The 27,520-nt window shown below is 39.1% G+C and overlaps 1 protein-coding gene across 1 annotated transcript; it reads right to left on the bottom strand.

The window, feature by feature from the left end:
• Positions 1-410: 410 nt before the first annotated feature.
• Positions 411-27,363, bottom strand: LOC130915277 (diacylglycerol O-acyltransferase 1-like). Its single transcript, XM_057835205.1, has 17 exons — positions 26,936-27,363; positions 26,462-26,549; positions 21,352-21,392; positions 18,876-18,961; positions 13,144-13,196; positions 12,683-12,788; positions 7,255-7,383; positions 7,054-7,122; positions 6,859-6,962; positions 6,606-6,644; positions 6,464-6,505; positions 6,341-6,385; positions 6,084-6,196; positions 5,764-5,829; positions 2,536-2,623; positions 2,362-2,424; positions 411-2,014 (listed from the first exon to the last, which is right to left on the bottom strand). The coding sequence occupies exons 1-17, from the start codon at positions 27,175-27,177 to the stop codon at positions 1,865-1,867; spliced, it is 1,524 nt and encodes a 507-aa protein (XP_057691188.1). The 5' UTR covers positions 27,178-27,363; the 3' UTR covers positions 411-1,864.
• Positions 27,364-27,520: the final 157 nt, after the last annotated feature.

Below are 27,520 nucleotides of genomic sequence, written 5' to 3'. Positions count from 1 at the left end.
CAGATTCTCACTATGATATATGTAGTCTGCTGTGACCTCTCTATTCTAATTTGCACGGTCCATTGTTTAACCTAATGTTGGAAGAAGGGGAAACGCAGACACACATCTTGAAATGCTTTTTGATTTTCTGAAGGTCTTCTATTTAAATCACTGCCGATGTGAAGAAAAGCAGACTTGCAGACGTCCTCATGTCATGCTGCTATCAACACATACCAAAACACGAGGTTCACTTAGGTCAATTGGAATGGTACTGATTGGTTTAGAGTTGAAATATGTCCGCATTGTTTTACCAATCATACATCATTATTCTCTAAACATTAAGAGTCGTACTGCAACCAGACACTATTAATATAAGTGTTAAAACTTGTTTATGAAAAAGAATAAACACTGTAAAATAGTAAATTCACATTTATTACTTCACTTGACAGCAACATACGTTTTGTCTCAACATTGACAAAACGAATTAAAAACTGTACTTCAAAAACATATTTTAGTTTAATCATTTCACAGTAACATTTTGACGAAGCCCCTTGACAACTGTTATGTCTCACAAGGCACTTTAAATGTCATCACCATTGACATTTAGCATTATTCACTTTGGTACCCACAAATGCATTAAGTACAGTAAAAAAGGGAAATAAAACAAAAAACAAACAAACAAACAAAAAAAAAAACAACAGACCGACAAAAACATCACGCTCTTGTGTAAATGTATGAAAATACATAGGTGCATTCATGAAAAGAAAAAAAAAAAAAAGTCGCAAAATAGTGTTTAAATTTAGTATAGATCACAAAATTTTCAGGTGTGTCAACATTAAATGTAGTAAGTACAATTTTCTACTAAATTAAAGTGACAGCAAATTGCATAAGGATACTTGCATCTAAGTTTTTTTCCCCCTTAACATCCCTATCTTTCTTAAGAGTAGGGGTTGGGGGTGGAGGTATTTTTCTCAGCAGATAGAATGTCATTTTGGGCCCAATATGTGAGAGGGTTAGTGTAACTGGGTAAAACTACCTCACAGTACAAAGACCAAGGTTCAACCCTGGGCTATGTCCTTCCTGTGCGAAATTTGTATGTTCTTCTCATGCCTGCGTCTGTTTTTCTCTGGGTACTCCAGTTGCCTCCAACTTCCTATAAAACATGCACGGTCTGCTGATCGAACATTCACAATTGTCCGTAGGTTTGATGGCGAGTGTGAAAGCTGAATTATCCACATGTGCCCAGCGATTGGCTTGCAGCCATTAGAGGGGGTACCCTACAATGGCTTGCAGCCGTAACACGGTGTACCCTGCCTCCAAGCCCATCGTCAGCTAGAGTGGCTCCAGCATCCACATGACTCTCATGAGGATCTGCCAACCAGATGGACGTAGAGCAGGGGTCTCCAAACTATTCCACAAAGGGCGGCAGTGGGTGCAGGATTTCATTCCAATAAAACAAGATGACACCTTTTCACCAATCTGGTGTCTTGCAAGTGTAATAAGTTGATTGGAGTCAGGTGCTGCTTGTTTTAGCAGAAACCTTATTGGTTAATCTGTCTCGACTCGATCGGTAGGAACAAAAACCGGGACCCGCAGCAGCCTTGGAGGACCGGTTTAGAGACCCCTGATGTATGTAGAGTATGAGAGGCCACATTAGCTGAATTTGAACATGTATGTATGAGAGGCTTTTCAACAACCTAGATAATTTTGAACTGTGACATAAACATTTGAGCGAGTCATCCTTAACTAAAACAAGTTATTGAACCAAATTAAAGTCAATAAAACTAACGTATCTTACGGCTGTCATGACAGAATAGTTGGCCATGAGTGTCTCTGTTTGCATGTAACATACAGAGACACTGTTGAAGAATCAAATACGTTCAAATTAGTCAGTCTCTTGCCGGTAATGCAGAACGTAGTAGTCATGGACATACATTAGGACGGCGAATGGTTGACCAATTATGAGTGAAATCCACACTGCTGCGTTGCCATAGTTACCCCGCAGGTAATGTCCAACAAACCAGGCCAGTGGGAGCTAATGAAGAATAAATAAAACAAAGATTGACGTTAGAGATCAAATGTGTTGCTATGCACGTCTGGTGGGCAAGGTACCATAATTGGGGATTTAAACGTGCAACACACATCAAGGTAAGGAAGTAGACACATTTCTAACAGACATATGGGTAACCATGTATACCAAAATTACAACATTACACAAATTTGCTTGTGATGAAATTGTGAAATATAAATAAACAATAAATAACAGAGTCAGTTAAACACTTTTAAATCAAATCACATAGTTGAAAAACCGATATGTAAGGTACGTATACGATGTTTATACAAACATTTACGGAACATTATTTAGGTTCAGAATCAGATTACCTGAGCCATCATGCCCATAAAGGCCCACAGACGGAACATCCTCAGAGGGACACTCACAAGATACTAAAATAGCGAAAGGGAAAAACGACAGATGGCAATGAACGGTTGAAAGTTTACATCTGCTTCTTAATGTTTGCATGAGTTAAGGATTAGTTCATGGACTCAGATGTATACCTCATGAAAGAATGCTGACAAGAAGAAGACTGCTGACTGGCTCACCATCTTACTAAAACCTCTCCTCAGCAATGGCTTGTAAAAGTGCCTGCAAGAAAAAAAAATCAACATTATAGGCCTTGATTATCACATTCTGCTGTTGGTCAGATTGTGTTTTGTTACAGAGCCAGGCAAAGTTCCTGACGTCGCACCTGCATCTCATGCCATCTCATCAGCAGTATATTTAAATGCAGGTGATCCAAGCAAGGTTGCCGAGTTATTGATTTGCTAATCGCCCTTTGATATTTTGTGTTCTTGAGCTACTCGTTGTATTCTAGGTAGATGCGCCCTTGCGTTAGTTTTTGTTTGTCTGCCAGTATCGTTTTGGAATCTTCTACCTTGTGCAGGTATTTGAGTGCAATATTTGATTATGTCCTGCTTTTGTGGCACCTTGCCTCTCACCTTGGTTTACCCTCAGGCTAGTTTTATTGACCCTTTTCGTTACCTCTTTTTTGCAATCACATACTTTTTTGTGTGTTTAATAAATCCTTGGGAACAATACCTCTGTTGTTGTTGCCTGCTTTGGGGTAGAGGTTAGATTGGGCGTAAAAAAAAAAATCAAGCTTGACCCGACCCACTTGATTTGCAGGCCCGAGCCCAAAATCCCCCGGAATTTGTAGGCGCAAGCCCCCCCCCAAAAAAACCCCTTAAATTTTATGTTTAATTTGTAGGCCTGAACCCGAAAAAAAACCTGAAATTGTTTTATTTATTTGAGAGGACTCGGGAGAAGGAGAAAATGCGGGGATGCGATGTGTGGTTGCGTTTTGTGTGATCACGTTTGTTACAATGCCTGTGCATAATGATAACAAATTAAAGCCTGTCTTTTTTAACAAATTCTCCCAGTTAAACAAGACAGTAAGATCCATATTCAATAAACATTTATATCTTTTATATTTGTGTGTCTGTTCTATCAGGCAGATAGTGGATTTGACATTTATTTTAATCTCTTCGAGTTGGCAGAAAAAAAACATAAGCTTTCTCAATGTTTAAATAGTCTACAAATTTTTATGATCATTTTAATGCATTTACACAACGAAATAATGCTGGATAAGTTTGTTAAATATATTTCTCGTATGAGAGCAAAGCGCCACATTTGTTTACATTCAGCAAAGCAGACACAGGTTTCTCTATAGCATCTTCAACAATCAATTTGAAGCCTTCCCATGCCCCACTCCCACAGCGCAGCGGTGCATGTTTGCCTTTTCAATTCCCCCGTCTTTAGTTTGTTTTTTACTTCTTGCTGCTACATATCGAAAAGGAAATACCAGGATGCGGACTCGCGGAGGGCGCTAGGGCGTTAGGGGAAGATTAAAAAGAGGGCGGGGCCACGGCGTTCACATGCGCAGGCATGCACAGCGCCTTCTCAGTTTTACCCAAATTATTTATTTTATAACAAGTATTCCTTAGTTTAACAACCATACATCGTTTTAGTATAAATATATGAATATATATTTATTAAAAAAAAGTTAGCGAGAGAAGTCCGGCCCGACCCGTATGTAAATAATTGACATTTTGTGCCTGACCTGGCCTGAAATTCGGGTCGGGTCGGGTTCGGGCTCAAGATCTAAGCTCTATTTTGGGGTCCAACCTTGACTCCGCATTCGCGGACCGCAACATTGAAAACGGTAAATCACAGGAATTCTCCTTACCATAGGATATTAACGCATAATTTTGTGAACTATAATTTAAGAAACTGGCTACGTTTACATGCAGCTAATATTCAGGATAAAGTCAAAAGGCTCTTATTTTTATTTAAACACTGAGAATAATCTATTCACATGCATCAGAACACAGGGTTGCAAATTACTTGACATATTTCTGTTAATTTAATAATAATAATAATTTTATTTTATTTTCCCTATTGGAGGATGGAAAGGAGATATTTTAAGTTGTGATTCCTCGCGATTTTGCGGTTCACGGATTCAGTGCATCGCGGGTTTTAAAAAGTGTTCATAATAAAAAATAAAAACGGACAAAAAAAAAAAAAATAATCGTATAATTTTGGGGTGCAGGAGACATTGTTTCACAGCAAGGTAGGCATGACTCAGGGGCTTTGTACCTACAGGCACTCATACAAGATGTGCGATTGGTTTCTGCTATTTGATTGACACATTAGACACCAATGAGCACCATTGCAGCCTCTTTAGCAGATGAGACCGCCAATGAGAGTAACTTCATCGCGTGAGAACTATCGCAGCCTCCCCCATTATGATCGACGAACGAGTCCACGGATAAAAGTGGCCTTATCTCATGCGCTGATTGGCTGCGTACCATCGCCTATGCTGATTGACAAATCATAGAACAAATTTGAGTGGATTTATCTCGTGTCACAGGGTCACTTTCTGAACTTTTCTCCGTTTTTTTACCTACTTTGAGACAAACCTCCACAACCAACAGGGACATTTTAACTTTTTTTTTTTTTTTTGCCATTTTTTTAACCCAAAAACAGAGCACTGTATCGACACCAAACATCTCCAGGACCTCTGAAGGGATATTTAGCATTATTTTTCATCATTTTTACCTGCTTTGAGAATACCTAAAGCTCGCGCCGAACCTCCAACACCTCACGAGTAGTTTCACAAACGTTTACCCATAAATGGAGCACTAAATCCCCTCCAAACACCTCCTGGTCCTCCGGGGTCATTTTCAGTGGTACCTTTCATCATTTTACCTGCTTTGAGAGCACCTAAAACCTGCTACAAACCTCCAACATCACTGGGGAAATTTACCTTCTCAAATGAAGAATCAAATCTCCGTTATACACCCTCTTTGCTCGTGGGTCGACCTACAAAACATCCAGGAGGTGTGCGAAGTTCCCCCATGCATCACACAGGTACAGTAATAAAACCCTACTTCGAGGTTCTTCACTTTTCGCAGGGGATTCTGGTCCCCTTTTAACCATGAAAAAGGAGGGATCACTGTACCTTGACTTTGTTAATAATTAAAGTAGTGATGGAATAAATAAAATCATATTTGCATTTTGAAGATGAAGGTGAAGTAGTTCCTCTTCCTGATGTGTTCATATTTCTTGCTTTGTGTGATGTACTTATGACTAGTTCTTTCTTTTCATCTTCCAAACACATCTTGGTGTTATGTACAGCCTGCTTGCGTCAAACCAAATGCTTCCTTGACTTTACTGCGACAAATTTGGCTGCTCTGTTTCCAAGTTTAAGTGTGTGAATAACTCACCGGAGACACCACTTGTGAACGGGGATGTTCCAGTTCTGCCAGAAATATGTCACAGACTCAGAGTTCCTAAAAGATGAGTCGGCAAAAAGGATACTGAGGTTTTACAAAGCCTAAATAGTGGATCAGTGAGTATGACACTTTCATTAATACTGACGGAAAACGCTTTCTATCAGGCACTTCTAATTCCCTCTCATACCTCCTAGGCTTTGCAAAATGATCAAATGTCACTCACCAGGCACAATTTACAATGATGCATTACTACATTGAAGAAAATTCATGCAAAATAAAAATTAAATTTATCCACGGATGCAAATATTTACCACCAGTCTTTGTAGAACTGTCGGTCTCCAAAGCGTAGAAGCTCTGCTGTGAAGTTCAAAGATGAGTGAAAGAACCAGTAGAAAAACATCAACCAAAGCAAGTGGTTCGGAACCTTTGAAGAGAAACAGGGATCCACATACAGTAAACATGAGAATAGTATATGGTGTGAAATAATACGAAAATTAACAGCTTACCCTCTGTTATCTGCAAAACTCAAGTACAACAGCTATATCTTGTGTTTATATGGGTTACTCACTGCCAATCTTAAGAGTCTCTCAGTCATCCGAGATAGATCCATGTCCTACAATGAAAGAGGAAAAAGGGAGACCAGGTTATGCTTAAAGCAGTCATAAAATGCTTTGCTAGAGTCAATTCTCACCTCCAGTGGCTTCATGGAACTTTGAATGATGGGAATCATCCACTAGAAGAGATAAGTGAAAGCAGTGTTTTAAAATGTTTACAAGTGTACCATGATTTTAATTTTATAAAGAGACGTTGAAGTGATTATAATGCAAGTGCACCTGCTGAGTTAGACCCACTAACATCTGAATCAGGAATAGCTGCGTACAAACACAGAGGCAAATCATTTTATTCATTCTTACCCGGCAACATTTTTCAAACTATTCACAAGTGCACCACAGATAGCGTGCATGAGCTTTTATTTTCCCTCAAACAGTAATTAAGGTCCAAATATGTATGCAGCCCAATTTTCCTGAAATTAAGTCGCATAAAAGATAATAATAAATAATTGCTGTTGGATTAAATATCTCATACCATCTCAAAAAGTCTTCTGAGCAGGAAACCCATTCGAATCTTGGAAGAGCGGGGAAAGTTGAGCTCATAGCACAGAGTCGGAGCAAAGGTAAAGTAGTAAAGGTCTACATACACACAAACAATTTGAATATTGTTTCACAGGAAAATTAGGCAATCAAACAGGAACAAAAATAATGTTCAGACAAATTTCTGTACCTCTCATTGTGAGGTTACCAGGGTAACAAACTTTATGGTCCTTTCCATTAGAGTACTGAGATGATGGACCTATGGCGAAAAGGAAATAACGTGCTATCACTGAACACAGACTAAGACATGCTGCAATAATATATGCCTGGCAGTAGATGTCACTACAAGAACACTGGCCACTTGGTACTCCAAGAATGTTCTTTAACTTACAAGACAGTGACCTCGCCAGTTTCTTGGCCTTAATGGTGCTCAGCTCCCGACACCACATGTTGACTTCCTTGTAGGAGTACAGCTTTAAGAAGAGAATGGTGTAAGTACCGAGTACGATCGCACCTCCAGCTAAAGAAGAGGAAGAGAGGATGACAGGAGGCACATTAGCATTCAATGCACTGACCAGCACAGTGAGAAGTACAGAACACGAGCTGTGACACTAAAGATGAAGTTTTAGTCTGGCTGCAAGTGAGTCACATTCACACAATTTAATGCAATAATAAAATTGCACACATGCAGTAAAGATTGCAAATAATGATTGTTGTATCAGCAGGGTGAAGTGCAGGTCAGAATACCTGGCGTCAAATAACAGCCGATCCTATTTGTTTCCCATCTGTCTATCTGGTTAACATAGCCTTCGGACAGCTACTGGTAATCATAGTGACACACAACCAATGATGACGTAATCATTCTATCTCAATCATAAACTACCAGTGACAGAAATGTTCTCTGAAATGTCACAATTTAAAAGAAAATGGTTGTGCAAGACTGAAAGATCAATGGTAACTTAAGCTAAAAACCTATGAAATGTTGGAGTGGATATGCTTTAGCATAAGCAAAGACTGCATTTTGTTCTTCTTTCCCTTTTTACAATTGGCCAACGTTGATGCAGGTGTGTGCACATACTGGTGGTCGTACACACACAGCCCAGGCACACACAAACACACACCTGCCCTCTTGTACTGTCCTTCCTGTGCGAACAGCAGAGCTAGGAGGAGAACAGACAGATGGGCTGACTCCTTTACTCATTCACCTCCCAGTAAGAGGAGAGGACAGGACCAGAGGGGAGGGGTGAAGGGACCAAAAGCCGAAGCGACACTTTCTGCCATTTATGGTGTTTGGACATTAAACTAATCTCAATGCCAAGTCAACATCTCAGAGCAATGCATGCAATAGAACAACCACATTACCATGCATTTGCAAGAAACCCATTATCGCCTTCATAATATGTCTCATAAAATTATACATGGCTGCACTAGAGCGATGACTAAAGGACAGGAGCAATGCCAAGAATCTGTACTCATCATACTGGAATATGTTAATGGTGTGAAACTTTGGGGTGTTAGGTGGATACAGTAACCTTGATGAGGATGTTATTTACATCTGTCACTTGATTACGGTGAAGGGCAAAACAACTTTAAAAGCCTGTGTATGTGCACCCAGCCCGAGGATGGTACTCTCTGTACACAGGTTTTTGAGAGGGCTATAAACAGCAGACACACTCATACAAACACTCAAAACTGCAAAGAGCCTGACGTCCAATGCAGCAAAGGAAGCATAGACCTGCACATCTTGGAGACTAACGTATTGCTATAACAGGTCATGGAAGGCATGACCATGGAGGAAGGCCAATTCCTCAAGTAAGTTATTACAGACTAGTGCATCAACAACTTCACTTTTTGAAAAAGGCAGGTAGCTAGTGAATAACAGAAAGCTATGGATTTAAAAGTATTGCAATTGTTTAATATAAATTACCCTTTTGCGAAATATGCAAATGAGGAATTTCTTAGAATTATCATAATGGGGAAAATAATGTTTAAACACTGAAAATGACACACTGCTAGGGGCAGATATTTTAGGACAAATTTGTCATCAAATACTCCCAAGCTCCTTTATGCCGTACATAACTTATGCACTGTCATACAGGATGTCCGAACTTAGACTACTTTAGTTTAATTTATTATATTTATCTATTAACAATGTTTTATTTTTTATATCACTAGATTCCGACATAATGTTCGCCTCCTGCATAGTGACACATCGTGACGCTTGTCTCGGTCATGCGCATACATTAGCGCCATTATTAAACCTACAAGCAAGGAAAATGTGTAACAAACAAAACCGTTGCGAAAAAAAGGCGCAGTTAACAGACATTATAAGGAGACCTTTTTTAATATGAATTTATTGTGACAGGTGATACCCATGCACTAGCCTATTCTGCATAATATGGAGTGACTAGCTTTCAAATGAGGCAATGAAGCCTTCAAAACTACTTCACCATTTGGAGAACAAGCACTCTGCATTTAAAAACAAGCCTTTGGAGTATTTTGAAAGAAAAACAGGAAAAGGAAGAACAACCGTACTGCTACGGGTATTACAGTGGTACTACTTGACATTCGAACGTATCGACATACAATTATTTGTGACATACGACGTAAAATTTGACTTGTCATCCGTCTCGACATATGACGAAATGCTTGAGAAACGACAACTTACGACAGTATCGCAAATTCATAGTTTTCCCGCAAGACGGAAGCACGTCAGATTTTCTTGTGAGAGAAATCACTATGGTTCCCAAGAAGGTTAGTGCAGGTAGTAGTAGTGGTGGTGAAAAAAGGAAGTAGGTTACGCTTACCATTGAAATAAAGAAAGAAATCATAGAAAAATATGAGCATGGTGTGCTGGCATTAGACCGAACACAGCTCGCCCTATCCTCCTCTACCTCCTCACCCACTGTGTCCTCCGACCTCTGTTCGCCAGTAAGTTAAGATGACAATAAAAACGCTTTTTTAAATGTCCTATTTGTGTAATTGCTATTTGTAATTGCACCAGCAATATTTATTAAGGATGTATCGTCGGTTTTTGGGCTGTGGAACAAATTAATCGAATTATAATGTATTCTTATGGGGAAATCCGTCTCGACATACGACCATTTCGACATAAAAACCGGGTCCTGGAACGAATTAAATTCGTATGTCGAGATACTACTGTATTTTCATTTTTTATATTACACAGAAAAAACAAAGTTTCTGTATTGGTGGACTCATTTTATTTTGTTGTATTCATCTGCCACACCTTAAATGCCAATCTGTAAAAATATGGTCTGACATTAAAGCAAGCAAAGTAGGGATGTCCTGATCATGTTATTTTATACTTGATCCAATTCCGGGTCATTTAGTTTAGAGCATATGGCGCTCACCTGCACCCATACACACACACTCACACAAAACGGTATATCGTCCAATATAAAAATATTAACTATTATTGTTCTATTTGGCAAGTTCCCGGTAACCTTGGGTTATTTCATCACTACAGTGGGGAGAACAAGTATTTGATACACTGCCGATTTTGCTGGTTTTCCCACTTGCAAGTCATGTAGAGGTCTGTAATTTGTATCATAAGTTCACTTCAACTGTGAGGGACGGAATCTAATACAAAAATCCAGAAAATCACATTGTATAATTTTTAAATAATACATTTGTATTTAACTGCATGAAATAAGTATTTGATACATTACCAGCAAGTAAATATTTCGGCCCTTAGTTCTTTTTTAAGAACCCCTCCTGTTCTCCACTCATTACCGGAAGTAACTGCACCTGTTTGAACTTGTTACCTGTATAAAAGACACCTGTTCACATGCTCAAACAAACAAACGCCAACCTCTCCACAATGGCCAAGACCAAAGAGCTGTGTAAGGACATCAGGGATAAAATAATAGACCTGCACAAGGCTGGGATGAGCTACAGGAAAATAAGCAAGCAGCTTGGTGAGAAGGTAACAACTGTTGGAGTGATTATTAGAAAATGGAAGAAGTTCAAGTAGACGGTCAATCTGCCTCGTTCTGGGGCTCCATGCAAGCTCTCACCTCGTGGGGCAACACTTATCATGAGGAAGGTGAAGGATCAGCCCAGAATTACAGGGCAGTACCTGGTCAATGACCTGAAGAGAGCTGGAACCACAGTCTCGAAGAAAACCATCGGAAACACATTACGCCGTCATGGATTAAAATCCTACAGCGCACGCAAGGTCCCGCTGCTGAAGCCAGTGCATGTCCAGACACCTCTGAAGTTTGCCACTGACCATCTGGATGATCCAGAGGAGCAATGGGAGAAGGTAATGTGGTCGGATGAGACCAAAATTTAACTTTTTGGTCTAAACTCGGCTTGTCGTGTTTGGAGGAAAAAGAAGGATGAGTACAACCCCAACAACACCATCCCAAGCGTGAAACATGGAGGAGGAAACATCATTTTTTGGGGCTGCTTCTTTGCCAAGGGTACAGGACGACTGCACCGTTTTGAGGGGAGGATGGATGGGGCTAAGTATCGCCAGATCTTTGCTGATAATCTCCTTCCTTCAGTGAGAGCCTTGAAGATGGGTCGTGACTGGGTCTTCAGGCATGACAATGACCCAAAGCACACAGCCAAGGCAACTAAAGAGTGGCTCCGTAAGAAGCATCTTAAGGTCCTGGAGTGGCCTAGCCAGTCACCAGATCTGAACCCGATAGAAAATCTATGGAGGGAGCTGAAAGTCCGTGTTGCCCGGCAGCAGCCCCGAAACCTGAAGGCTCTGGAGAAGATCTGCATGAAGGAGTGGGCCAAAATCCCTGCTGCAGTGTGTGCAAACCTTGTCAAAGACTACAGGAAACGTTTGGTATCTGTAATAGCAAACAAAGGTTTCTGTACCAAATATTAAGTTCGATTTTTGTGATGTATCAAATACTTATTTCATGCAATTAAATACAAATTTGTTATTTAAAAATCATACGTGATTTTCTGGATTTTTGTATTAGATTCCGTCCCTCACAATTGAAGAGAATTTATGATACAAATTACAGACCTCTACATGCTTTGCAAGTGGGAAAACCAGCAAAATCGGCAGTGTATCAAATACTTGTTCTCCCCACTGTCACCTTTAAAATTTCAGAAAATAAATGATCTTGTTCACCCAATTACAATCAGGTCCTGGGATTCTGTGCTTCTAGTTAATAAAAAACAGTCTGAGGCCCTGAAGAGGGAAAACCAGTTTGTAACTTTTATGAAACCAGTACCTGAACTTTTTTTAAGTATGCCAATGGCAACATTTAAGATAATACTTTTTAATGCGCCTTTTTCACGATTTTTCAAATTAGTCTTTTTTTTACTAAATTTTGCACAAGTCTTAAAATCTTGTCACACCATACATCCTAAACTACTGTATGTACTGAATACGTAGTGCTACAGTATATGGTAGGGATGCCTTTCGCATATCATTTCTATGGTTCCAATGTGTCGCCAGTTTTCGACATGCAAAACACAGTGACCCCTTGATGACCCTGTCCTGCAAACCATACAGTCTTTGGCAACCCTTTCCTTCTGTTAAACTCTGTTTTTTCTGTCAGCTGGATACAATCCAGTCATGACCAACTGGTCCATTACCATTCACTAGCTCAAATTATGTCTAGCTTATAAGAGATCTTTTGAAGCACATTCAAATAGGTTGGTTGATACTTTTAAAGACAAAGACAATGACAAATGCAATGACATTATTTTGTTTCATACATAATGTAGTAATGTTGCAGGTACTCAGAGGACCGATAACAATGCAACACTCCACTCAATTAGCATGCCAAACCGCTATCTAGTTGAGAAATGGTATTTTAACATTTTACCTGGGGTCGTGGAGGGCACGAAGAGCACCACTGCAGCAGGGAATGTCAACATGACACCCAAATTAATACAATGGACAAGACAGCCAACGCCCTCACTGAATGACCCCTGGGCAGTAGGAGAAAGACCCAAGGTCAGCAAGGTTGCTTGTAACTGATGTGAAACATTCAGTATTGTCCTTCCATTTATCAATAAACAGTGGGATTGATCAGACTACTGGAGTATAAAACATATGACTTAAAAAAGGTAAACTTTTAAAAGGTGTATAATGTTTCGTAACAGAGTATGACTAAATTGTCAATGTAGTCGCTGAAAATACATTGTTCTATTAACAACAGGAAGAGCTATTCAGTATTAAAAGGCGTTTTAGAAAATTTCTAGTATCAAATGGCTGATATAATAAATTCAGTCCATGTGTGGTTTTAAAGGTAAATTGAAGAATGCAGGGTTTTTATGCACTTACCTTTGACAACTGTCTTTCCGTATTAAGAGCCACCATGATAAATGCATTGGACACTGTTGAAAACAATGACAGTAAACAAATGACACAACTGTCCATACATATATAAGAGCATGTACAGTAGATTGACTTGGAAAATATATTACAATTACAGTTACAAATAGTGCTACACAGCACATTTTTTTTGCCTTGTAACGTGCCCACAATTGCTCTTGGCTTTGGTCTCACAAAGACATACTAGTAGATGATCACTCTAAATTCTACTGCAATACAGCCAAAAAGTAATTTCACCATTTCTGTTCCACAGAACACATCTAATCAATGCATACAAAAATCCACAAGTTTTATTACAAAGTAATTAATTTCTTATATTTCTAATAACTGCAGAAGGTTTATTAAACCTAGACATTTTAATTACTATAGCAATCCACATCACACTTGTGAAATTCTAAATTGGATGTGCATTCTAATGTATTGGCTTAATTGTGATGAATAATTAATAGCATAAACTGCATTTAAAAGAAAAAAAATCAGTTAGATTTTTTATTCTAAGACAAAAAGCTGTACTCGGGAAATGGGAGTGGGAGAAAAGTTGAGTAAAGAGAATCAGGTGGCTTAAAAGCAGAATATGTTGCTTCTTGTCCATTGCAGCATAGCATTGTATCTATGCGGTGTATCAGAATATAGGCCAAGTGGGCATCCCTCTTGAGACAAATTGAGCTGCACCACTGCAGACGTTCACATTATGCATCGGAAGAAATATATACGGTATGTGCCTGTTCAGGTCCTGACCAAGGCTAGTTAAGTCACTTTCTCCTGGTATCTGTGCTATTACAGTTCATTGCTAATTTAATAGTGTACAGTACAGCTTAATTACAAAAGGTTACATTTCTTAAGCGTAATTCGCCATGCCAATAATCAAATATATGCCAAATCAAGGATCTTTTGAGGACTCACTATATTTCAATACAAAAATATGATCAGGCACAGCATAATGAGTGACAGTGGTCTGTTTTTCAAAACTGAAGTTTTGGTTCCAGCGAAAAGAGAATCGTCTCAGCTTTACAATGACATACAGCATCAACCATTATGCTTTGTGATTTCAGCTCAGGGAATTTGTGATTTGAAATTGGGTTGTCCGTGCATTTTATACTTTACAACAACCCTTCCCTTCTCCATAGAAATTAGCATGTTAGTGAAGCTGGATAACCATTTGACACAGACACTCAGGGCATATTGAAGAAGACTTTATTGTATGCTTTGGCCATGAAATAATGACTTTTATGCATTTTATTTAACTTATAAAATTATTTTTTAAACAGTGTGATTGAACGTTACCAACAACCAAGGGTTCTTGATCCTCGTCATCATCTGGTTGCTCAGTAATGTCCAAACCTGAACCATTTTGCCATTCCCCTTGATCCTCAGGCTTATTTTCAAGTTCAGCGGAGCTATTGTCATTCTCTGCCTTCGTGTCTATTACCACCACAGAAGTACCAGCACGTTTGTGTACATGTGTGCCATACATTTGCAGCACCATCCAAATAGCAACCATACAGCTGATTCTGACGGTCAGCAACCTCTTCTTGGAGAGAGCCACTAAATCTTCTGAATTCGTTTTTTATTTTCACCTGAACAATCAGTGGAAAATTATGTGTTTGTGACAAGAGAAAAGACAGCTTGTGCTTTGACCATGGACTCAAGCTGTCTTGGATGAATATGGTATTTCGGAGTGGCAATTAACTAGATAGTAGATTTAATAGAATTGCAGTAATATAGCAAATCCTTACACATTCCCCAGCCAAATTGAACTCATAGCGACATAGAATTATTAGAATAAGCACAAATTTGGGAAAAAGGACATTTTCAAATTAATTACAGATTCCATATGTTGATATTTACAAAAACGGTAAGGAAATGAGCAATTGTTTTGCTATGTTTTGAGATAAGGTGCAAACGCAAAGTGCATATGACAGCGCAGGGATGACGAGACGGGCATAGGTCCCTGAACGCACGCAGAAAATGGTGCTGAAAACAACACGCAAATGCCCACTTGCCATGCTGTCGGACTTACAAGCCTCAATTTCAGATAATATCCATGGTATAAATGTTATGACAACAATTTACAACTATTTAGGCTACACTCTGCACAGCACGGACAATTGCCCACATAACCACAGGTGGGACTTACAGTACACAGACAGCAAATAGTTTCTCAACAGGTCTAACTTGTAAAACAAACTAAAAAGTAAAATATAAAAATATCTGAGGTTACAATAAATGAAACAAATCTCCCATTATTATTTTTTATTATAATAACGGGTGAGTTTGAGGAAGCTCTCTGATTGGTCAGTTGCCGTGTATTAATCACGATATAACATGGCTAGATGATGTGCATAGCTAGGGACTCATCACCAAATGTATCACTACGCCGTTATATTCGTTCCTCACGTCTGTGGTTTACAAACATATTTATCATATTTATAACATATTTATCCATAAATTCATTATACTTCTATAATAATTTGTCCCAAGAACAGTTGTAATTATTGTATACGTCTATGTAAGCAAATAAATTGAAAATAATTCAAAACGGTGTCGCCTACTTTATTGCATTCACCTTGAACTGAGCTGCTGTCCATCCCTGACCTGTTGGTGGATGTCCCACATTTTTCTCCGCTCAGTGCCCACTCCTCTCCTTCTCATATCTTTCTGTAAGCGAGCTAAAGTCGCGGTTCCCGCCTTTTGCTCCGGTGTAGCTTTTCTGACTCATTTTTAACCATCTTCCTTCTTTTCGAAACAGGACAGCAAATGCAACTGTCTTTTTGGCATGTTGAAATACCGTTTGATCCTGGCTGCTTGCTCCCTAGATGCCGTAAATTTTCAAAGTTTTGTTTGTTTTTATGTCAGGAGCGTGATTTGTTGGTCCAACCTTTCAGTGCATCAACAAATCTCCGACTCTTCAAATGACGTTAAATTTTTATAAACAACATTGTTAGCGGCATCCCCAAGGGGTCACTGTCCCGTTTCAGTGTGACCGGCATTGCCAATTTGGCGTAGAAGAAGAAGTGGGCGCGCGTGAGAGGGAGAGAAAGAGAGTGAAAAGGAGAGTTGCACGAGGGCGCGTTGTTGAACGAGCCACGGAAGTCGCCGCGCGACATATTATTATTATTTTCTATACACGAGAGGTGCCGGATCTGCCCAAATAGGTCCCGGAACATAGGGAGGCTAAAATCAAGAGGTGTTGGATCTTGTTACGGCGTGATCCGGCACAAATTAACCCCTGCATCTACCTTCGACAAACACTTTGTGATTTTTATTTCAGAATAAATTAAAGCAAATATGAATTGATAGAAGACATATTTTAAATGGAAGTTCAGAATTTTTGACAAAGGCTTATTTTTTGAGTTAGCATGGTTTTAATTAGTTGGTGGAGTTGGTTTCAACAAACTTAGTTGCAGGGCTAAGCTGGTGCAAGTCAATGGTGCTTCCTAGCTTGCCAATAAAAAAAAAAAAAAAAACGATATTAACAGATCTAACAATTAAATACATTCAAAATACAGATCTAGGGCTGCAAATAACGATTATGTTCATAATCGATTAATCGGACGATTAATTAAACGAGTTACCTTGAAGTTGTTTTCGGAATGTTGTAAGTAGCCATGAAGACAAAATGGATGAATATTTCCTTCAACTGTATCAATTATCAAATTCTTTGGCAACTATGCTATTAATTGATTAGTTGTTGCAGCTTCATTAAGAAACTAGTTTAGACAGTAAGCTGTCCGAATATTGGCAAAAATGTTAATTGTTGTTTTCCAAAAAGCAGTTCATGTTCATATCCTACTTTGACTTAACAAAAATGAAGAAATCTCATAATATATACAACTGAGAAGTTATATACATACCGTTTGTTATAATTTCAAGAATTTACACAAGTTTAAGGTGAAGAAGGTCCTAAACGATTAATCGGTTATCAAAATAGTGAATTAATTTGCTCATCGATTAGTTGTCAATTAATCGATTAATTGTTGCACCTCTATAAAGATCATTATTCGAAATACGAGTGCGGCCAAAACAATGTCACACCAAACTGTCGTAATTCATACTATTGTATGAATTGTTGTTTTGCATACTATTTTTTTTAGATGTGTAATGCGACCACACTAGAGAGGAGTGTTTCGGCCATTTGAGTCTTGACTGAAGGATGGCAACAAGGTGAAATGTGAAGACAGAAGAAATGTTTCCACAAATTCCATATGAAGAACGAGGAACAATATAAACTGTGGTTACTTGCTACTGGCTACGACATGAAAAATTAGCGGTGAAAAAAACAATGTGATATCACCCCGCCCTGCTTGCCTAGACAGCCTGTTCCCTGCAGAGCTGCTGGATTAAAAATGTTGCTGTTCATACGACAATTATTGACATGCAAAGGTAAGTTTAGATAACTTCATCCTGAAAACATAGCCAACACTATTAATTGCATTGGTAATCAGTGATTCTCATGTGAGTATGTTATTTTTTATTGGCATGCTAGGAAGTGTTAAGTTGAATTCGTTAATGGTTTATGGTTATTGTTTGTATTCGGTGTTGGCATTTGGTTTTGCAGCGCATAATTGTGACGTAAGTGAATGCGCCCATTATTGTGTTTTTGGTGGTTGTTGCCGGAAAAGTGTGGTTGGCGGTTGAGAGCAAAGAATAAAGGAATAAAACTGCAATGTGGGTTTTATTGGATATTAACAGGAAGGACCATTGACTCGCACTAGCTTGGCCACTTCAGAGCCCTGCAACTAACAAATGACAAACAAACTGCATGGAATTTGTTAAAACCAACTCCACCGACTAATTAAAGTGATCCTCTACCTTAAATACATGTAGGCTCTAATAAACCACAATTGTTCTTTTGTACTTAAATATGTTGTGCTCTTTGGCCTGTACTGTATATAAAGTACACGACAGCTATGGATGCTAACAATCTACATAATTATATTGGGATAAGTTTGAAAACGCAATATGCTTAACTTGAATATCTGCTAATAAAACCGGAGTTCCCAACAGCGTTTACTCTCGCTCCCAACCGGAGTTCCCAACAGTATAGGCTCTCTCGCTCTGTTGTCATTGAGACTTTTGCCCAACTTTTGTCTTATCAGGTAATTGCTGCACGCATTTTCCCCTGAAGCTCGTCTTGTGAGCGACCGACAGTGCTGTCCTGCTCCTCACTTTTCAGATCTGGTTCAAATAGGAAGGGTAGAACCGACGACATGTTGGGAAAGCTAACGAGTGACACGCTGGAATTTCGGCAACGGGCCCGGTGACGTCACGCACTGCGACGTAACAAGAATGGAGACCTACCACTTAAAATAATTTTACAAACTTTATTAAAACAAAAATATTAAGAGGGGTTTTAATATCAAATTATTATAACTCATACTAACATTTATCTTTTAAGAATTACTTGTCTTAAAAATAGAGGATCCCTTTAAACCCCTGCTAACTCGAAAATTAAGCTTAATGTCAAAAATTCTGAACTTCCCCTTTAAGTATATTCCATTTATGAAATCTTAATTCCAAAACTTTGGACCAAATGTACTACAGTTGTCTTTTATCTTGAAATCTGTCTGGATTACTTCCAACTCATTTTGGTATGCCAGGTCACAAATGTTAGAAGAATCAAGCAGCAGTATTGTCAATGATCCCTTGATGAAAAATTTTGCCCTTAGGGTAATACCTACCAATTATCAAGCACACCGCAGGCCAGCTGTAGGGGTCCTTCAAGAATAAGGAAACCACTTGAATCGGGTCCACCAGAATCCCATATCTGTTGAAGCAAAATTTTATTAAGAATTTTTTTATTGAAATCAAACCACTCCAACTACTGCGACATGTGTCTCTTAATGATTTTTTTTCTAACCAGGGTTGGAATTGAAGTTGACTTCCGATCCGATTATTTCACGATCTGTTTTACAGAATATTTTTTTTGGATCATTAAAAACAACACCAAAAAAGAAAAAAATAAAATACAAACAATATTACATATATCCTTTTATTTTGGTTTACAAAATTATCTGTATTGCAACAAACTTTCTCTGCCAACCAAGTTATTCAAAATACTTAATAAATATATAAAATCCCAAATAGTTTAAATTCAAAATCTACTGTATAATACAACTCAGTATCACAAAAGAAATAACAGTAAAAGGCACTTCAAAAATGCTGGCGCTACCTTTGTGAGGTGACTCCGCTGTGAAAGACAAATCATGTTTTTTTTCTGTATTAAAGTGAGCCCTGCTGGTACCTCCTGAAATGCCCCCTTTATCAATATTCAACAAAGGTCTTTTTCAATCATTGGTGTCTAAAGAGAAGTAGTCCTACACAGCGGACATGTTTACCAAGTGATTTGATTTGCATTAGCCAAAAAGTACAACAGTGTGAAAAACGTGAATATGGGATTTAATCCAATCTTGTAACTACCGGTAAATCCGATACTCCCTTATACTCCAAAAATAGCCATATCCGGAGCTGATACCAATACTGAGTATCGGATCAGGACAACACTAGTTTGGAACACTACACTTAAGCTTCACTGAAGGCTCAAAGTTAAGCAAGCAGCCCTCGTATAATACTTACCCAATTCTGTTGAAAGCAAATTTAAAAATATACATTTCAAGTAGCGCACAAATCGGCAGTGAAAAAAAGAAAGAGCCGTGTATGAATAGGTGGTGCCTCAATTTGTTATTTGAATGGGAAGTGGATCAGTGGGTCCAAAATGTATTTGTACCGTTTATTTAAGGGAGAGAGAGTGAGTAGCCCATCCCTGCAGTGAAGTACATGAAGATGGGCTAAGGAAGATCCAAAAAACAAAAAAAACAAAAAAAAAACAAAACAAAAAAACCCACCAGAGTTGCCTAGTTTGTGATGAAAATAGGACATCTCCTATACCAGGCTAGCTTAACTTTAGCAATCCAGGATGACGTTACAATGGGTCAAATGTTACAAACCGTGATCTGTGTTCTACCATCTGCAACAGCGAAGGATTTTGATAACTACTCAATTTCCAACTTAAAAAATATAACATCCAGCATTAATGCGCCAGGCAAACACATACTGTATAAAGCATTTTTGATAATTTATCAATCAGAATATATGTCAGAAAAGCGCTATAGAGGTGCACTCCATTTCAGAGTCGTTCTTATGAGTATATTATTTACAGATTCTGCATATATTTTCCCTATACGCGTTTAAGGTTTCAGTCCTTTGCATAGTTATATAGATTTTTCTTGCATTGGTTTGTCATAGTTTACTGATTTTCACATATTGGAACACTTTGGCAGCAGTGCAGTACACCACATGCCACCATTGTTGGTCTCCGGTGTGTGCAGTTTCGAACTGCCAGCTACGGTATATACCCACTTTGTTAAAAAATATTGCCTTGCAATATTTTTTCTTTCCTCAAAAATGATTCATTTGGGGGGGGGACTCACAGAAAAAAATAAGGATAGGTTTGGATTAAGCACCCCAAAGTTAGATAAATTGTAAAATGTAAATGTTTGCCATTGGCAAGCGAAAAATTAAAGCACTCACCTAAAATGTTAACTTCGAGCCCTTGCAGTATTACAGTATATTGTCATTAACAGTATTATATTGTCATTATCAGAGGAAAGTAAGGATCACTATTTGAGTTGGGAGGTTTAAAAAATGTTACTGAGTAATGCAGGGGCCATTTAGGCTAAATAAAAAAACTGCCATCATGAAGTGTGATATTGCTTTGTACAGATTAAACATACAGTATGAGTAATGCACGTCACACGTTTGAGTTCAGCATACAATTGTATGGTCAGCATGTAAATCATGTGAAACTCGTTTAAACTCCAAACAGAGATGTCATTGAACTACTGACTCAATGCAGTTATCTGACGGTACTTCTCTTCATCTTGAAGATTGATGTCGCTTCACCTTTAAAGAACTGCTAGCAGTAAACTATTCAATATGCCTATTACACCACCCCTTGTTATCGAACATTTAACTACACAGCTTATTTGGACTAGTGGCTTGTAACATATTGTAGAAACGGACATTTCATCTAACCTTTCCAACTGAAATATTAATGCATCAGTGTGCGTGATGTCCAATAACCTAATAAATGGAATGGAATGAAAAGATTATCCAGAAGTATGATAGCAAAGACTGGATCCAAGCAAATGTGCTTACCTTAACAGGTTTTCTAGGAAGAGTCGGGCATTACTAAGTACCTGAAACAACAAATGAAAGTTACATGTACCGTGAATTCTGCACTACAGACTGCAACTGACCATAAACTGCACCAACCAAATTTAACTTAATAACATTAATGCACATTTACGCCACACCTGACTATAAGCCACAGGTGTCCAAGATTTAATATGAGACAGTTATATAGAAAGATATTACACAGAAAGATTTGGTGGATTAAAAATCTCTTAACTTGAACACAATTAATCCGACATTCTTTTAAACCAGGGGTGTCCAAACTTTTTGCAATGAGGGCCAGATTTGGTGTTGTAAAAATGTGGGGGGCCGACCTTGGCTGACATCCTTTACGTAGAACAATATACAGTGCCTTGCAAAAGTATTTGGCCCCCTTGAATCTTGCAACCTTTCGCCACATTTCAGGCTTCAAACATAAAGATATGAAATTTAATTTTTTTGTCAAGAATCAACAACAAGTGGGACACAATCGTGAAGTGGAACAACATTTATTGGATAATTTAAACTTTTTTAACAAATAAAAAACTGAAAACGGAGATGGAACACTTGGATGTGGATCTTTTGCTCATTAACATTGAACAACAAATGTTGATCATACAAATGTTGTGGCCAGGCGACACAAAAGAGTGTTGCGAGGGCGCTCGTTAGCACAAGAATGTTTGTAAATAGCGGTGATTTCGCGCTGAACCGGAAACAACAGTCTGAGCGGACCAATCACAGTTCATTTGTGTCACGTCACCACTCGTTGACGCGACGCGTAGTCAGAATTTTGTGGAGCTGTACGTCAGGCTACAGAGGAGAGTCGTAAATCGGGTCTGCCTTGATGGCATACAGTGCCTTGCAAAAGTATTCGGCCCCCTTGAATCTTGCAACCTTTCGCCACATTTCAGGCTTCAAACATAAAGATATGAAATTTAATTTTTTTTCAAGAATCAACAACAAGTGGGACACAATCGTGAAGTGGAACAACAGTTATTGGATAATTTAAACTTTTTTAACAAATAAAAAACTGAAAAGTGGGGCGTGCAATATTATTCGGCCCCTTTACTTTCAGTGCAGCAAACTCACTCCAGAAGTTCAGTGAGGATCTCTGAATGATCCAATGTTGTCCTAAATGACCGATGATGATAAATAGAATCCACCTGTGTGTAATCAAGTCTCCGTATAAATGCACTTGCTCTATGATAGTCTCATGGTTCTGTTTAAAGTGCAGAGAGCATTATGAAAACCAAGGAACACACCAGGCAGGTCTGAGATACTGTTGTGGAGAAGTTTAAAGCCGGATTTGGATACAAAAAGATTTCCCAAGCTTTAAACATCTCAAGGAGCACTGTGCAAGCCATCATATTGAAATGGAAGGAGCATCAGACCACTGCAAATCTACCAAGACCCGGCCGTCCTTCCAAACTTTCTTCTCAAACAAGGAGAAAACTGATCAGAGATGCAGCCAAGAGGCCCATGATCACTCTGGATGAACTGCAGAGATCTACAGCTGAGGTGGGAGAGTCTGTCCATAGGACAACAAGTACACTGCACAAATCTGGCCTTTATGGAAGAGTGGCAAGAAGAAAGCCATTTCTCAAAGATATCCATAAAAAGTCTCGTTTAAAGTTTGCCACAAGCCACCTGGGAGACACACCAAGCATGTGGAAGAAGGTGCTCTGGTCAGATGAAACCAAAATTGAACTTTTTGGCCACAATGCAAAACGATATGTTTGGCGTAAAAGGAACACAGCTCATCACCCTGAACACACCATCCCCACTGTCAAACATGGTGGTGGCAGCATCATGGTTTGGGCCTGCTTTTCTTCAGCAGGGACAGGGAAGATGGTTAAAATTGACGGGAAGATGGATGCAGCCAAATACAGGAACATTCTGGAAGAAAACCTGTTGGTATCTGCACAAGACCTGAGACTGGGACGGAGATTTATCTTCCAACAGGACAATGATCCAAAACATAAAGCCAAATCTACAATGGAATGGTTCAAAAATAAACGTATCCAGGTGTTAGAATGGCCAAGTCAAAGTCCAGACCTGAATCCAATCGAGAATCTGTGGAAAGAGCTGAAGACTGCTGTTCACAAACACTCTCCATCCAACCTCACTGAGCTCGAGCTGTTTTGCAAGGAAGAATGGGCAAGAATGTCAGTCTCCCGATGTGCAAAACTGATAGAAACATACCCCAAGCGACGTGCAGCTGTAATTGGAGCAAAAGGTGGCGCTACAAAGTATTAACGCAAGGGGGCCGAATAATATTGCACGCCCCACTTTTCAGTTTTTTATTTTTTAAAAAAGTTTAAATTATCCAATAAATTTTGTTCCACTTCACGATTGTGTCCCACTTGTTGTTGATTCTTGACGAAAAATTAAAATTTTATATCTTTATGTTTGAAGCCTGAAATGCGGCGAAAGGTTGCAAGGTTCAAGGGGGCCGAATACTTTTGCAAGGCACTGTATTTAAACAAATTTTAGGAAGCCATTCTGTGTGTCACATTTGCTTCATTATTTTTTTTTTTTTAATTAATAATTTCAACAATCTCGCAACTAACCTTTGTGGCGTTCTCTTTCGAGTCTCGGGCTCTTGCGAAATACTGCTGCTGTGAAATTAAACTAGCTTCAAGTTGCTTGAATTTCTAGCTACGTATCTTCCCTGTAATCTTGTCGTACAGTGGGGAGAACAAGTATTTGATACACTGCCAATGGGTTTTCCCATGTCAGCGTGTCTTGTTTGGTAATATCTTGTTTGGTAATATCGCCTCACATTGACCTCTTTAAAAACAGCGACTGTATTTGCAAAAGAAGCAGACCCTGTTGTTGCGTATTTTAGTGAAGAAATAGTCCAATTTCCACCTATCCATGAAGCGTCGGCTGTCGCAGTCAACTTTTTTTTTGTTGATTGTCGTCATTTTAGAAAATTGGGAGTAAAGGGTCACAAGAGGTAATGTTGTTTAGAGTGCTGCTGCCTTTTAGTGGGAAAATGAGGAGCAGCATTTAGTGTGTAAGCTACTTCATATGCTGGTAGCAGTACTGCTGACCAATTTATTAAGTCTGTGTGCTGGCCAGATGTTATTGATTTTATGACAGAGGCTGGGGGCCGGATGAAATTTGACAACGGGCCGCATTTGGTCTCCGGGCCGGACTTTGGACATGTCTGTTTTAAACCAAGCATTGCTTCCTTCCCCTATGTTGTTCTTCTGCAATAACACCAACCAATAGAGGGAGTCTTCTAAGGAGATAAAATCCCAAGCTTGATGAAAACAGCCTGCGCTTAGCCCTCTGTCGGCTAACTTTGTTGCCTAAGTTGGTACTAGCAACAGAGAGTCATGTCACAAACTTTGGCTATCTGTTCTATCAAAATATGTCAAACCAACCATGTTCAGGTGAAATTGTTCATCTGTAGGGTTTGTTTGCAAGGGTCTTTTCTTGCCAACAAATCAACATGTAGCTAGAAATCTCACAGAGCTATCCTAGCAGAAAAACTAAAGGTGCACCCCACAATGCATTCCAACTGTGAGCTACTACACTTGGAAAGTCAGAGTGTTGTTGGATAAAGTAAGAGTCGGTAGTTGCACCAGTGTCAACGTCACCATTACGCTTTAGGCAGCCAAATAAAATGAAGGATGTTTCCCTCTCAACTCGCGAGCATGATGCTCGTTCGCCCGATAAAGCCATAAATCCATGTACGGTTTATAGTCTGAAAAATATTGTATTTCTTTTGGAAAATTACTCTTTTCACCTGTTCTGTCATTTTTTCCCCATTAATGGAATATATCTTTCGTTTCTTCAATGTTCTTTCCCTCCTCAAACTTTTTCTTCCACTTCATCACACTTTTCTCTTGTCATTTTTTTTTTATCTCTCTTGCTCATTCTCTCTATTTGTGAATGGATGGTGATATCTCATTACCCCACACAAAGGCTCCATGCCTGGGGATGGGACAGAAGTTCAGTAGGAATGAAGGGAAAACCTCTTGTGATGAACACAACGATCCATGTTCAAAGGCTGGATTAGCAGCAGGCAGGCTTTGCTACAGCCTCATCCCTGCTCCTATTATCTCACATTCAGTCCCTTCCTTGAGCAGAGAAGACGAAATACTGTAAAATGTGTTGACATATTCGCTTTGTTTGCAATCATCGTGCCATACCTGGAAGTAATCTGCGTTGTGAGGACAAAAATTGTCTTTTTATCTTAACTGGGGTATATCGGACCAGTGAAACTTAGTCAGAGCACTTTAAGGGGACTATTGATTGAAAATAAAACACCTTACCAAGATGCATATTTATACAGTGTGTAGATTGGCAAAAGACCAATTCTGACAGGGAATAGAAAAAAGTGAGTGTTCTTGGAGACTAGTGATTGTTTAGCTGCCCCAAAAAATATACTTAATATTTGTTTGTGATAATTTTGCCATTAAAATTTGTGATACAGTGTATTCATTAAGCTTAACAGAACCTTGACAGGAAATGCATTGCCAGTTATTCTACAGGTACTCTGCAAATTTCAACTAGACATGCAACTGAAAGATGGCTTAAAACGAGTCAAAATACTTCAACAACCAAATAACTGCAAAATTTGACAAACACACACTTGGTGTTATGGGATGAGTTTGTTGGGTGGAGCCCCCCCACCCACAAATCCTACCACGCCTCCAGAGATCTCAATCATGGATGATCGGAATAAGCGGCATAGAACCCTGTTTGGAGAACCCTTATTGTCCATACTGTTTATTTTAATAGTGGATTTTCTTGTGGCTTTGTCATCAGTTATTCAAATAAATTGATTCGTAACGGTCAGGATGGGCCCTGTGTTTATTTACTCTGGACACTTAACTTCACCTTCCTTCCACAATAACAGGCTCGTAGGGTAAATTAATCTTCCATCCAATTTCAATAGTACTTGCCTAAATTGTCAATGCATTTTTGTTTACGTGCTCTGTGATCTGCTGGCAACCAGTCTTGGGTGTGTCTCTTTCAGTCTGACGGGAGGGCTAGATTTTAACTGCAACTCAAGCAGTATACACATTAAACAATGCACATAGAGTCGTATCTGTGGCTTGCATGTTACGTGTCTTCTTACCAGCATCACCACACACCAGTTTAGAATCCCTCTGTAGTTATTGTACCCACTCGAGGAAGTCAGCAGGGATTCTTGTGTCTTGTGGCAGCTTGATTGAGTTGAAAATAAAAACAGATTAATGTGTTATTTATTTCACTGGGACTATGTCAGATTTGATTTAAAGTAATTGTGGTACTGTTGAAACAGCAACTGGCAATTGTTATGATTTACACATTTTACTCATGTCCTGAATTTGAAAGTGACTACATCTGATTGGACACAATGGCATCGTTTGCATAATGCACCTAATCATTTAAATTAGCAGTCCATTCTTTCTGGCCTATGTGTTTTAAGTCAAGCGAGGTGACAATATGAACTCGATCAAACGAGGTAACTTGTACATTAATAGCTTCCCGCCTACACAGTTTGGCGTCATGGCAGTGGCTTAATTTAAAAACAAACGCAATATGCTTTGGTTTTATCTTATTTTCTCACCTTAATCTTTCGTTTATGTCATTCTTCCGTTTCTTTTTGTCACATTTGGTGGTGGGCCCGGTTGTTTCAAACAAGCGGTCAACTTTGCCCGGTTCGCTGTCTGTCTTTCTGCAGGCGGCTAACGAGAGTTGACTCGCAGACGAACACTTTTCATTCATCGGCTGCATACTCACTCCTTTCCCCGCCGCAAATGTAGCCCTTCGCCTGCGGCTCAAGGCCCCGGTAGGGTCCGATTCTCCCATGGCGCCCGGAGGAAAAAGTTTTAAGCCTACTGTTTACGTCGTTTGTTCACTTCGAGTACTAGCATAGTTAATGCAGGGTATTGCCTCACATGGGAGGATAGGGCCAAGTAAATGAAAAAGGGAAGGAAGAACTAATACAGTCGTCAAACAAATCCGCCCAGAATTTGTATTTCCGCACTGTCCCAAAACAGGTAGGAGCTTGATGATGTCACTGCAGTGTGACGGTGACGCAACACGAAGGCAGCGCTGTAAACTGACACTGCAACTACATTTTTCTTCATGAAAAACAACTTTTTTTTTTTTTTTTTAAATTACAACGGAGTAACAGAAAAAAAAGGGGGAA

The sequence above is a fragment of the Corythoichthys intestinalis genome, chromosome 4, assembly GCF_030265065.1.
Source record: "Corythoichthys intestinalis isolate RoL2023-P3 chromosome 4, ASM3026506v1, whole genome shotgun sequence".
Taxonomy (NCBI): domain Eukaryota; kingdom Metazoa; phylum Chordata; class Actinopteri; order Syngnathiformes; family Syngnathidae; genus Corythoichthys; species Corythoichthys intestinalis.
This window is presented reverse-complemented; position numbering and strand designations above follow the sequence as displayed.

Bases quoted from the DNA above. Each gene is read 5' to 3' on its own strand.
- LOC130915277 (XM_057835205.1), bottom strand. From the start codon at position 27,177: ATGGGAGAATCGGACCCTACCGGGGCCTTGAGCCGCAGGCGAAGGGCT. The intron at 18,962-21,351 runs GTAAGCACATTT...TTGCTTCAACAG, and splicing joins TTCCTAGAAAACCTGTTAAG to ATATGGGATTCTGGTGGACC. The intron at 6,197-6,340 runs GTGAGTAACCCA...TTCTCTTCAAAG, and splicing joins AGAGACTCTTAAGATTGGCA to GTTCCGAACCACTTGCTTTG.